General features: G+C 37.5%; 1 protein-coding gene across 1 annotated transcript in view; it reads right to left on the reverse strand.

The window, feature by feature from the left end:
* The window catches only part of slit3 (slit homolog 3 (Drosophila)), a 272,477-nt gene that overhangs the window by 31,644 nt on the left and 227,266 nt on the right, over positions 1-13,567 (reverse strand). The window contains exons 24-28 of the mRNA NM_131736.3: positions 11,092-11,163; positions 10,433-10,596; positions 8,383-8,507; positions 6,775-6,872; positions 3,229-3,368 (exon numbers count right to left, since the gene is read on the reverse strand). Coding sequence (NP_571811.3) covers positions 3,229-3,368; positions 6,775-6,872; positions 8,383-8,507; positions 10,433-10,596; positions 11,092-11,163 — 599 coding nt within the window. The remainder of the gene's footprint in view (positions 1-3,228; positions 3,369-6,774; positions 6,873-8,382; positions 8,508-10,432; positions 10,597-11,091; positions 11,164-13,567) is intronic.

Here is a 13,567-nt window from a genome sequence, read left to right on the forward strand (position 1 = left end):
GGGGTCTCTCCACACCACCACCAGTGTGCAGCATCCACTTGGATGATGCGACGGCAGCCACAGGACAACGGCGCCAGTCCGCTCACCACATACCAGCTATTGGTGGAGTAGAGAGACAGTGATAGAGACAATTTGGTGGAAGGGGATGAGGCCTTAAAATCTTAAAACGTCAGCAAAATCATCTGCTTTGTTATCACTTTAGACATTACACTAGAATCATTCAAATACTAGCTCTTAAGTGATGTTTGTGAAGTAGCAATGGTTTCTGCTGTTCTGACATTAGTGAATGAATTGTGGAAGTAAGTAGTTCCTCTTAAAAAAAGAGTTTTTGAGACTCTCTGTTTGAGTCACACTCGCCACACTCGTAATATCACACTCGTAGAAGTGCGATGTGACTGTATATCCTCACTAGTGGGACACTAAGGCACTCGGCCTGCAGCCTCAAGCCAACTCTTGGCATAAATTTAATCTATACTATGTATTTTTAGCTATTGTAAAATTATTTATGTGCAACTTAAGAGTTTTGTGGACCAGGGTCTCCAAAATGTCTTTATAGTTATAAAGGAATTTTGTAAAAGTTTTCTACACTCAAAAAAAGTTATATTTTTTTGCTCGTTCAAACTACATAATTAAAATGAGCTGAAACCACACAATTGGGACAATTAAATTTTTGTTATGTTCAATCCACATAAATTCGTTAAAAGTGTTAAGTTAACTTAATCACTTCCTTTAAGATACTTTGATTATTAGAAATTCATAAATAAGAACTTTTACTGTCTTCCTGTCATGTTTGATTAATTTACTGCATCTGTGATATATAAAAAATCATATTAAACCAACAGTTGTGTAATCCCTGTAAAACTGTCAAAAATATACTTACAAGTACCATAAAGCTGATGGCCACAATGTTAAAAGAGGAGAAAAAACATTGTCACTTTGTTAAATCGCCAACCTTCCTTTTACCATTTCATTTCACCCACATAATTATATAGTTTTTGTGAGGAACTAATGAAAATATATTCTCTGTTGAGTGTGAGATGAGCTCTAACCAGTCTGGTTCAGAACAAGATGAGCAGCAGCACTTAGTTTGAAGGAAGTCTAACAGCCCGTTTCTTACATGCAAGAAAAAACACAAATTCAATATTTTTTTGTTAAATTTTTCAGATGCTTCAGAAAGTCTCTTTAACTTAATAATGTCATACGTCTGCGCTAAAGTTACAGTTCCTTAAAATGACTTTCATAGAAAGCTCTGATAGTCTGCTAGATCAACTCCATTAGATCAACCTCTGAGCAAAAACTATTTTTCTTGCTTGGTTTTAAAAATGTGTTCTTTAACTGGACAGCTGTGTGTACCCTACAAGCTTAAGGATGTGGCAAGGCCTGTACCACAGTAAGTACACTCAGTCTCTACACCAACTGTACCCGCTCCAAGGGAGGCGGCGAAGAGGAATGCCGTTATAATGATAGGGTCCTTAGGGTCAGCTGCATTTCCTATTTTGAGGAAGAGTGAAATATAGAGCAGAGGGAGGACAGACAAGAAGAGAACAAGAGCAGTGGTGCCACTTGGCAGATCTGGAGTGGAAATGAACGGACAGTTTTAACAACAGCTGAACTCCAAATCCGCTGAGTCAGGACTTCTGTCAATAGCTGGTTTGTTTAGTAAATCTGCCCCTTTAGCAGTATTAACATGTATATTTCTTTGCTTTCCTAATGTTTTCTTAGCCACCTCAGTTGTGGCTGGAGGATATAAATGTAACTGGCAAAGTCTGGCAAGTAAAATGGCCTCATTGTGGTAAAACAGAGAGAAAAAGAGCAATATGGCAAACAAGAATAGTAATAAGGGTCCATTTACATGACAACGATGTAGCGTAAAACAAAAATGTTGTTGCTTTGTTTTAAAACTTTTTTTTACATTTTTCACACGCTCAAATTGATCCACATTTACACATCAGTGAACATGAACAATAAACACTGTATTACATATGCCACACTGTAAAAAATACATAAATGAGCAGTTTTCAGTATTTTGTGATTCATGTTTTATGAAGTGAGTTTATTTATTCTTTTGAATTGCATTATGCTATTTCCTGATCACTTTTTACCTTGAAAAGTTTGAAAAAAAGTGACTTTTATTAACTTTTTTTTAACATTTTAATGTGTTAAATTGTCTAGGTTGGTGTTGTTACCACAATTTCAGATCTTATCACATTCTCACCCTGTTATTTAATTTTTTGCCTTTTGTTTTTGTTTTACCGTCTTTCTGGAACCATTCTTCTTCGTTTTCAAACCCTGTCATTGTGGTCAGCTCCTCTTTGCGTCTCAGGTCTGCCGATGCACATGGCAAGCTACAAGCGATACTAGGGAGACTGGTCAACAGGAAGGTAACCGGTCAGCTGGTAAAACACAAACAAAACAGAAGCCATCGGCGGCGTCATACCGCCCTTAGCTCTGGCCACATAATTCGTGCTCTCCAGAAATGTATGTGTGGGTAGGTTTTCATAATAATCATGTGTTGTTTATTACGGTAAAAAACCTGATAATAAACTGCCGGTATATTTTCTGTTATTTTACAGGCTTACTTTTCTATTTATTATTTATTATACATAATATTATTTCAAACAACTAAATTGTCAATAAAAGTTACTTTGCTAAACTGTAGAGTTGAATTTTCAACATCAAAATCGAACAGAGATCAATATCCCATAATGGAATTCACAACCATATTAAACAGAAAACACTTGTGAATCACAAAATACGGAAACTGTTAGTTAACAGATATTTGGCTAGTGCAGGCCAATATTGGTCACTTATACCTGTCAAGTTACAATGAACAGTTGATGGCTCAGCACTGGTGTGTGTGCAGAATTTGCTGTGTGTGTATGAGCATCCCAGCTTTTTGTTGTAATGTGAAGTAAATTCACTCTTTGCTTCGTTATGTGTTTGTACATGCTTGCCTTTAATTTACACCTTCCGAAATATGTAAAATACATGCGCACAATGTCATAATTTTCATAGACTCTTGCTTTCGGGAGTTTACACAGACATGACAACGATGACATTTTTAAAACCCTTTTTGTTTTTAATTTTCAGATTTATACGTTTTCAGTCCCCAAAACTGCATTTTGGTATTAACAAGCAAAACCCAGAAAATGTTTCAAATATTTGCCTTAAAACATTGTCATGTAAATGGCCACTCAGACACTATTTAGATGCAGGTTGAACTGATACCTTTGTAGTTAGGGGGGCAGACACAAGTGTAGTTGTTGATGCCATCCACACAGGTGGAGTTATTCTCACAATCGTTGTCTTCACAGTCATCGGGATTCAGTTCACACTGCTGGCCCTCATACCCAGGAGGACACACGCAGCTAGAGGAACAGGAAGGCACAAAACCATGATCAATACTTCAAATGTTAGAACAAAAGGAAACACATGAGTTACAGTGATTTAACTCTGTTGGGTACCACCCCAATACCACCAGGCTGATTTCCATCCGGCCTGCAGCCAGAATTACATCATTTGTTGCCATTCATGTCTTATTGGTTGTTTTAAAGTGTCAACCCAACATCCATCATAAATGCATTAATCACAGCCAAGAAGAACATTATGTTCAGCTTTTAACACGTACTAAACACATTACAGCGACAGTTTATCCACAAATGATCAGTCTGGCAAGATTTATCCATATTTTATATTTCCATTTGTATTCCACCAAAACAAGGAATACTGTATGTTGGTGAGTGGATGATGGAAGAACTTTATTTTAATATGGAGATCACATGTTATAGTTTAAACCATCTTACTCCAATTAAGACCGAGACCAAATGCTCAAGTCCATAGACAACATCGAAACATGGTCCTTCTTCTGCTCTCTATACTGATTTCCATCTTGGCTTACCCTAATTCACTCTCAATTTTGATGTGTTCTTCATCTTTTTTTGGTATTGACTTAAACCTCTTGTCCTTCATACCTGACTTTTAATTTATTCTTACACAGCAAGTTTTGTGTGTGTGTGTTTAATAGATGTCTAATAGATATATAAACTAAGGCTGCACAATATATCGTTTCAGCATCAATATCGCAATGTGATCATTCTCAATGGTGAACAGCAGGATATGTAGTGTCTTGTCTGGATAAAAGTTTATAATTTGTATGTAATGTATAAAATGTATAAAATGTATGTTTTTGAGGCCTGTAACTGTAAGAGGATTTTAAAAGCATTAAGGATAAACAAATTGTACCGTTTGTAACTTTAATAAGGATTAATTTAATTTAATTATTTATACAACAAAGACTATGCAGTATTATTTTACATTTGATTATTGACTTACTGTTTACCTGAATACTGTTAATAATATTAACAATAAAACACTGTTTATTTTATTTGTATCTTTTTCTTAATTTGATTTATCTATAGTTGCAGGTGTGTTTGTCTAAATAACACAGTTAAGAACCGGGTTAGTAGCTGTACTGTGGTGTTAGTAACTGTACTATGCATCTTGTTTGTGAGTGGCTGCCCCATCGGAGTCCCGTGGGTGTTACAGGCTGTACCAAAAAGCTAAGGACCAGGGGCAGGGTGAAATTATGGGAGTTTTCCAGAAGAATTAACAAAACGGGAGGGTGACGGGTGATGGATCTGAAATAGGCAACATAGGCTCATTCTGAAAACGTAGTCTCGTGGATGTTTCTGGAGACCGCGAATAATGTAGCCAGAGGTACGTATGGCTGCATTTAATTTTTTTAATCAAACGCTACGGGGTGTTATGACGCCTTCCTTCTGGCGTTTACCGGTTGACCGCTTACCTAATTGTGGAGGGCTTTCCCGCCACAACTAGTTGCTCCAGTTAGCTCGTCGTGTTGACCTCGAAGACGTCTGGGTTCAAGTCAAATATACAGAACCCGAAAAAAAAAAAAACGAATAAGTGAACAACAGGGTGAGAATGTGGTAAAATCCGAAAACGTGGTAAAAATTAGACGATTTTTTTTTTTTATGGACGACTTTTGTAAACCGTTCGCTGGGTTTAGGGAAGTAAGGCGGGCGAGTCAGTGGGCAAAATTGGTTGGGTTTAGGGAAGGAGGAGGGTGGGTCAGTCGATTGGCCGGTCGCCCAGTCAATCATTCAGTCATTCAGTCGTTTGACAACGGCCTCCGCTAGGTTCACACGAGTCACGAGAACAGCGCAGGCACGAACGGCACTCGTGAGATTCACGAAAGCAAAAACTGCAAAAACACGTACCTTCTGGGACATATTTCGCGGTCTCCAGAAACGTCCAAAGGACTACGTTTTCAGAATGAGCCTGGGTTGATCTAAAATTATATATTGATATAATAAAAAATAGAGATATTCATGTCATCTGCTGAAATTTTATTCATATCGCAATATATAAATCTCAGAATAACATGAATCTCCCGATGCTAGATTTTTCCAACGCCAAGCAGCCCAAGTCTAAACATAGACATCTTGGCACCAAACAACATTAAATTTGGGCTGACAGTGAAAATGATGTCTAACAATAGCCCAAAAAAGACCATCATCAAAAAACTGAAATAAATGATTATATGTGTGAAGTCTAACACCATTTTTAAACTATTTCTGGACATCAGCCTTAATTTTGCCTTGTTTTAGACAGGACATCTATGCCTAGATGTCTATTAAACATCAATTGAACATGAACACACGCACTGACACACACACGCACACACAGAATGTTTCCTGGGTAAAAGGGGCTTGTTTTGGTGCTGTCTGTGGAATTGTGCATTTGGTCTCTGTATTTAATGGAGTAAGTTGGTTTAGATTTCAACACTATCTAAGGTGTTGTATTATCCATGGTTTAGTCAAGGCATCTATGTTTAGATGCCTATTAGATGTCCATTAAACACGATTTCCTATGGGGTTAAACTTCTTTTAGTCATGGTGAGGTCTTATTCTTGACTCAGTCTTGACCCTCTTCTGGTCTTAGTCTTGCCACAGATTTGACCATTTGTTCTCACACTCAACCTTTTAGTGATCCTGGTCTTGAATCAACAAAGCTGTTCTTGACTACAGCTGAAATCTTTTGCTGCTTTCCTGTTGCTATCCATGAGTCTTGTCGCTCAGAATCCATCAGTGACTGGGGCTCAGTGTTTCGTAAATCTCCATCTCCATGGCGACTTTAAGAGCAAAAGCACTAAAACTTATCTCACCATTTAGCAGAACCCACGCCCGCCTCTACCCTTCCACCCAGTACTCGCCCTCTGGCTGCCAGCTCTAAGGGGCCACGCCAGAAACTGATATGTTCCACCCCCAGACACATAAAAACACACAAATCTCTGGGCTCATTTGTAATTTTTTTGTTTTGGAAAAGTCATTGAGCAACAGTGTTCCTGCTGAATATGAAGCAAAAATTGAATGGAGGCCTAATGTGACATTACTGAAGCTGCCGGGTGATTTATAGGACACGGGGGACATTTAGTGTGCCATTACAACTGTCTGCCTGTCTCTTGCTTCTTTCAAATGTCCAGTGGTAATGCAAGCTTTGAAATTTTAATACACAGATTTTGTCCAGATGTGCAATTTAACACAGGACTTTCAAATCAAATTATATCAGATTTAAATTGTATTTATATATTTTAACACTCACGTTCATAGTGAGAGTGGAGACACTGTGCAGGCCACATACTGTACAGACTCATGGAGTCAGCATGAGGAAACATGTCGGGGAACAAGTCTAACAACTTTACATGTTCATGATCGATGACAGTGTGTTAATAAATCCATAGATGTTTAGATGTACCTGTACTGTCCATCCAGTCCAGGTGTGAGGTGACACGTGCCTCCATTGGTACATGGCAGGCTGATACAGGCGTTAATAGGAATCTCACAGTTACGACCCTGAGGAGAGACAAAGTAATGGACATAAGACGAAGGGATAAGGCAAGAAACAAAAAATTCTGACCCTTACATCCAGAGGCCGCAATCAAATGGTTATCCTCAAATGTGAAAGGAATAAAAGCTGCATCATCAACAGCGAAACATAATGAGTTCAGAGTGAAATGTCAACTTGAATGCTAACCGCAATTTACCTTTCAAACAGGGTTAAGGAGGAGACATTAAAGGCAATGATTAGCAGTCTTTTCTATGCTCATTACTGTTGCTTATACATATAATTAGAAGTCTCCTCATCTCCTTTAACCCTAAATAGAAAACCCAGAACACACTAGCAACCACGTAGCAACATAATAAAAACACACACACCATATTAGCAACTGCTCAGCCTCAGATAGTTTGACATTGAGAAGCACAACTCCCATTTTCTTCAGATATATATAAAATGTATTTGTTTACTAGCTGTATATCCAGGCCCAGAGTCCAGATTAGTTTAATATCATGGTTTATGGAAGATGTATGTGTTGCCCTGATCCGTTTACTCTCCGGGGCTGTAACTCCGTGACTAACACTCTCCATTTCAATTTCAGACAAAGGCTTTTGCCACTGATATGCTTGTTTTCTCTGCTCGCCGCAAAGAACCCATATGTCTCTGTTTTCTCTCTTTCTGCCCGTTTTTTTCTTCTTCTTCCATTTCGTTTCTCGTATGTTTCATTTAATTCAGTTCTCTTGAACATTCTAATTAATCTTCACTTACTCTGAGGACAGACGCACACCTGCAACTGACCTTGAGAGCTGCGGTTTTAATTAAAAGACAGCCCAATGGTTCTGTCTTGTAGAGGGCGAAGGGTTAAGCTCTTATCTGTTCTTCAACAGAACAACACTGACAGGAATCCCATAACCAAACAAAAGGGTAATGATTGCACACTGCAGCAAGGAGAAACACACACACACACACACACACACACACACACACACACACACACACACACACACACACACACACACACACACACACACACACACACACACACACATTCTTGAAGCATTTTATGTGTGAAACCAAGTCTGTTAGATCTCAGTCTTTGCTCCATTTGGAATTTCCAAAGCTGCTTTCAAGCATTTTTGGATGTACACCAGCAAGGTTAATCCGCTTCTAAAGGTGGATTAAAGTTTGGTTAACATATACTATGGTACATTAATAAAAGACAATGTGTTTTAAATGATGGAAGTGAACCACTATTGATGCCATATAATTATAATTTCTCACCTTCAAGGTCGCATAATGCTGAGTATGAATCCAATACGCAAACATTGCCTCACAAATAGCTGCCTAAGTACAATAGGAACTAATCAAGGAATTTGAATACAGCGAGCTGGGCTGGGGAAGATGGATGATGAGGCTCTCCTGCATGTAATGATGCACATAACTCATTGGAATATTCTGTGCTCATGTGCAGGAGGACAGGAGAGATGCTCCCAGAGGATGTATGTGGGCTGTTTGGTGTTTACTCACCTTGTAGCCAAAAGGGCAGGTGCAGTGGTAGGAGCCTGTGACATCACTCACACAAGTGCCATTATTCTGACAGGGAGTTGCCAGACAGGGGGCGCACTTGGACATCAGATTCAGATCTGCTGGACCTTTCAGGCAATGTGTGGAAGAAAGACAAGAGAGTAAATACTAGAGGTGACACTAAAGTGAACATAGAAAACAAAGCTGACCCTCGATAAATGATTAACAGGTAAATGTTTTTTCCAGAAGCTCTGGCTTTGAAATAATTTTGTGTGTGTGTGTATGTTATGTTAGATAGCATTTGATGATATTTTGAATTGACTCTTGCTTCAGATGGTTGTACAAGCTCAGGATCAAATACTCTGGCTGTATATTAAAGCTAATAAAACTGTAAAGAGTGATGTTTTGCTTTTATATGTCTTTGTCATGCAGAAGAATGGTAACCATCGCTTTATATTGTACAATGCTTCCCCAAGGACCATGGTTTTAGCTAAAAACATTCTAATGAAGCAAAAAATGTCACCAACATTTGGAAAACTTAAGGGTGGGAAATTTAACAGATTTTCAGAGTAAACTATCCCTTTAAAGATAAAACTACTTTGAAACAACCTTCCCTTTCCCGTTCGATCAATTATGCCCTGAAATCACTGAATATACCCAGTTATTTTTCTTCTAAAATAATTTCCATGAAAACAGTGGCATTGTTGAATCTTCCTGTGGACTTAAAGAGGCTTACATTGTTGCACTCACATGTTCCTATTGTTAGGTTTTATTCTAGGCTTTTTTATTCATTTAAACAATGAAGAAAGAACAGAATGAACCCTTTGCACAAGTCTGTTATGACGCGCTTAACGGTCATAAGCATCTTAAATCCTTGAAAGTTTTCAATATTTAGATTTTTTAAAAATGTATGAACATTTATTTGTATTTATGTATGTATTATATCATCTCTGTGTTAAATTACAAAATGCAAATTACCGCTTGTGTGAGGCATTTCTAATGCAGCGTCTGTAGGATAGGACAATAAATTTGACGTTATTCTCTCCGTCATCAGTCTCACACAATTTTTTTTCCTTTTTCTAAAAGTCTTGATAACACCATCATAGCATTTTTCGTTTTTTTTTTTTTTGAGCAAATAAGATTGTAAAAAAATGATTTGTTATACTTTCCAATTCACTGCACTATAAGTGTATAGGCGCTCATCTCATTGTCACTATAAGTGCCTCATTTAGTGTGGTTGATTTGCTCTAGAATTTGTTTACCTGGTCTGTGTGGTTCATTTGAGGAGGTGGGAATTGTGCATGCGCAATTACAGTACATGGGCACCAAAAACACACCAAACAACCAATAACTGCTAAAGAGGTGGTCATAGAATGCTTAAAATGAGCTTTGGGGTGGTTCATTTTTAAAAAAAAAAACATGAATCGAACTTGAACAGACCTTACAGCAAAAAGTTCTGTGAATTTTTGGACTAAACCATTTACCGTAGTTGGCTCTGCTGTATTTTATGGGATGATGGCAAGTATTAGTTTCAAGTGCTTTAGCAACAAGTTAACTGACCAACTGAAAATCAGTTTAGTAAATACATTCAATGACACATCTAGCCAACGAATGATGTAGATGTTGTTACGGGACTGCATTTTGGTTCTTTTCAACTGGTTTAGACCAGAGCAATCAGTTTGGTGTGAAAATAAACCAAAACCGCAGAAAAATGCTATAATGTATCAATTGTTTGTCTTGGTCCGAACCACATGTGAAAACACAGCTAAAGGTGATGTCATATTTTGCAGCAAAAATCTAGTCTTTAAATAATGCAGCATGGAGACTTGCATAAGTCTGAAAAAAAATCAACAATACAATCCTCTTCAAGTTTGTCATGTGAATTCACCACACTGACCAAAGGAAAAGCTGTTTTGTTTGCAAGTGGCTTCAGAATGTGTTGCCTTCAACAAGCCTTTTTCCATCTGAAATATTGTTTAAATTGTGCTGATGTGACAGCAGCTACTGTATAACTTGCAGAAAATAATAAAGACTAGACAGAAATGATAGTCACCTTTGCACTGGAAGCGATTGAGGGGGGTGGTAAGCAGCAGTCGGTCAGCCATGTCGGGTGGTCCAGTGCAGCGGGCGATGCCAGGCTCTTTAAAGCCAGCCTTCACCCACTGAGACAACCAGCGCAGCTCACAGTCACAGTATAAAGGGTTCGCACCGAGAGCTCTGTATGACAGGAACCAGACGTGACACTTAGTTTCAAAAAGATACATGCAGTGGAACTTGCATTTTGTGGTAGTTTTCCTTTTCCTTGTTTATAGTGTACATCACAAAGCCAATTTCATTAGTTACTCTAACTGAACTTCTTTCAATTCAAGGGCCCTTTATGTCTTAATTTGTTTAACAGTTCTTTTCTATAAGGAAACAAAGAATTATGGTAGCCTCACTCCAAACCAGCAACAGGAACTATATAGCCGAAGAGAAAAAAGCAACACTGCCATAAGCCTTCATAATAGATGCCTTTTAGCCCTAATAAAATTTACAAAGATTTCCTGTGGGACTCGGTCTCTGAGCACTCTCTTTAGGCAGCACAAGGTAATGAGGTAAAACTTACATCGAGTCTAAAGACCTGAGCTGGTCTCTAAGGTTGAGACTGGGAGTCCATCATTAACAGAGGGAGAGAGAGGACGCAGATATACCCACGCACACACACATACTTACAGATGAGATAGAGATGTCAAGTGGTTGAAGGCTCCCTCCGGAACAGTTGAAAGGTCATTTCCGTGGAGAGTTCTGAAAGAGAAGAATGAAAAGAAAATGAAAAAAAAAAAAAGCATTGAGCTCCGGGAGCTGGCTTCATTGTTTTTCACACTATAAATGATGAAAGAAAGAAAGAGAGAAAGATAGAGAGTGAAAGAAAGGGTCATTCATTCATGGCATTTAGCGCAGATTATAGAAAACCTCTGCTGTTTTTTGCGAGACACCAGTGGGAACGGCAGATTTGCATTGAGATTTCATATGCATTGTCTATTCTGTTTAATCATTTCTCCTGTTCTATTACAGACCGTTCGGCCCACACATATACAGGCAACCTGAGAACATGATTGGACAGCTACAGACCCTTGAGGCCACGTCAACTGTGGCCCTGGGGCATTCTGGGAAATTAAAAAGTGACACTGATGACTGCTTGGCAGACTAAGCTTAAAGAGGCCAGAAATAGGTGGGCGTCCTTTGGTCTGTTTAACGTATCTGTGCACACAGGGTGCTGATAACCTATCCTGCCCAGACCAGCAGGAGAAAACCATCCTGCTGAATGCATGGAGACATTTAACAGTGTTTTTCCAACTGTTTGCCTTCTAATAACTTCGAGGAGAGAATATACTATAACTGCGTTACAGGAGAAATCAGTCTTTTATTTTTGTTCCTCACATAAAATATGTCATTTTCACCATAGAGTTTTAACAATAATTAAAATATATAATATTCATTCATTAAATTTCCTTCAGCTTAGTACCTTTATTCATCAAGAGTCACCACAGCAGTATAAGCTGCCAACTAAAGGTCTGACCCGACCAGATTTCTTGCAGCGCGGGAATACATTTTCGAATGAAACACGGTAACAGTCAGTCCCTCGGGTGTAATTTGAACAGGATCGGGCAGTCTAACAATGTAGTGCTCCCGAGTCCCGACGTCCCCCAGCCAGTGCTCACAACCGTTACACATGATGACTCATGACTCATGACCAGTGCTTTCTGCATGTGCTTTTTTGTCTGTGCGTGTATCATCAGCATAACGTTCCTCAGAGTGGCCTTTACCAACATGCGAGAGCTAAGTGAAGATGTGCTGTCCTTCAGCCTGTATTACAAAAACAATTGTTTAGTGTTAGGAAACTCACATCAAGCAAGTCTGATGTATGGGAGTCTTTTTCATGTGTCATGAAAAAACTTTATTCTTGTGTGATGTGATAATACCTTAAAGTTTTACCCTTTAGCAGTCACAAGACTAGAACCTCAGGTATAAGACGGCACTCATGTCTCATCATAAAGGGGCAAACAAAATTTAGCACTTGATCCTTGAATAATCAACAGTTTTATCCGCTATCTCTATTTTTCGGTAGTACCCTTTTTAAACATGAGATTTTCGAAACCAGATCTAAATTTAGTGAGAACGGTCGGGTCGTGTAGGAAATGCGGCGGGTCGGGCAGCGGGTGAACAAAGGCTGAATAAAAAAATTAGTCCAGAAAAATTAGGCAGATCTCTACCGTCAACTTATTCAGCATTTGTTTTAAGCAGCGGATGCCCTTCCAGCTGCAACCCAGGAAAGGGAAACATCCATACACTTTCATTTATACTCATACACTACGGACAAGCCAACATGAGGATAAAATGCAAACTCCACACAGAAATGCCAACTGACCCAGCCAATAAAATACTATTGACCATATAATATAAAATAATATAAATTAATATAAAATAATATAATACAGTATAATGTAATATAATATAATATAATATAATATAATATAATATAATATAATATAATATAATATAATATAAAATAATATAATATAATATAATATAATATAATATAATATAATATAATATAATATAATATAATATAATATAAAATAAAATAAAAAAATATAATATAATATAATATAATATAACATAATATAATATAATATAATATTAGATAAAATATGAAATAATATTAGATTATATTACTTTGTTTTACTAAGTATTTTCACTTTTAGAATTTAATAATAATATACAAATGCACACAACATTACAAGATTTCTGTGTCTTCTGTGTTTTGTCAGAAAAACTCACTTAAAAATGTGATAAAAATATAAATTATTTATATATGTTCATTTAGTTTAAATAAAGGGTAAAAATAAAAGATGAAGACATAGTGAAAATTTTCCGACTGTTTTAACGTGTCACACTTTTATAATGTGACATTCACTAGTTTCATAAGAAGTCAGAAAATTCTGAAAAAGGGTAAAAAATAAAAGATGAAAGCATGGTGAAAATGTTCACATTTTATACTGTTTTAACCAGACGTTCACTAAAACGAAAGGAAAAACAAAATCACTTACTGTAGTTTTAATAAAAAATTTAACCCATGGGACAATCTATTGCTTTGTTCCGTTAGAACTTGCTGATGCTGTGAACATGTTGTTCCAAAGCTGTTTGT

This window comes from Danio rerio, chromosome 14, assembly GCF_052040795.2.
Source record: "Danio rerio strain M-AB ecotype USA chromosome 14, GRCz13ab, whole genome shotgun sequence".
NCBI classification, from domain to species: domain Eukaryota; kingdom Metazoa; phylum Chordata; class Actinopteri; order Cypriniformes; family Danionidae; genus Danio; species Danio rerio.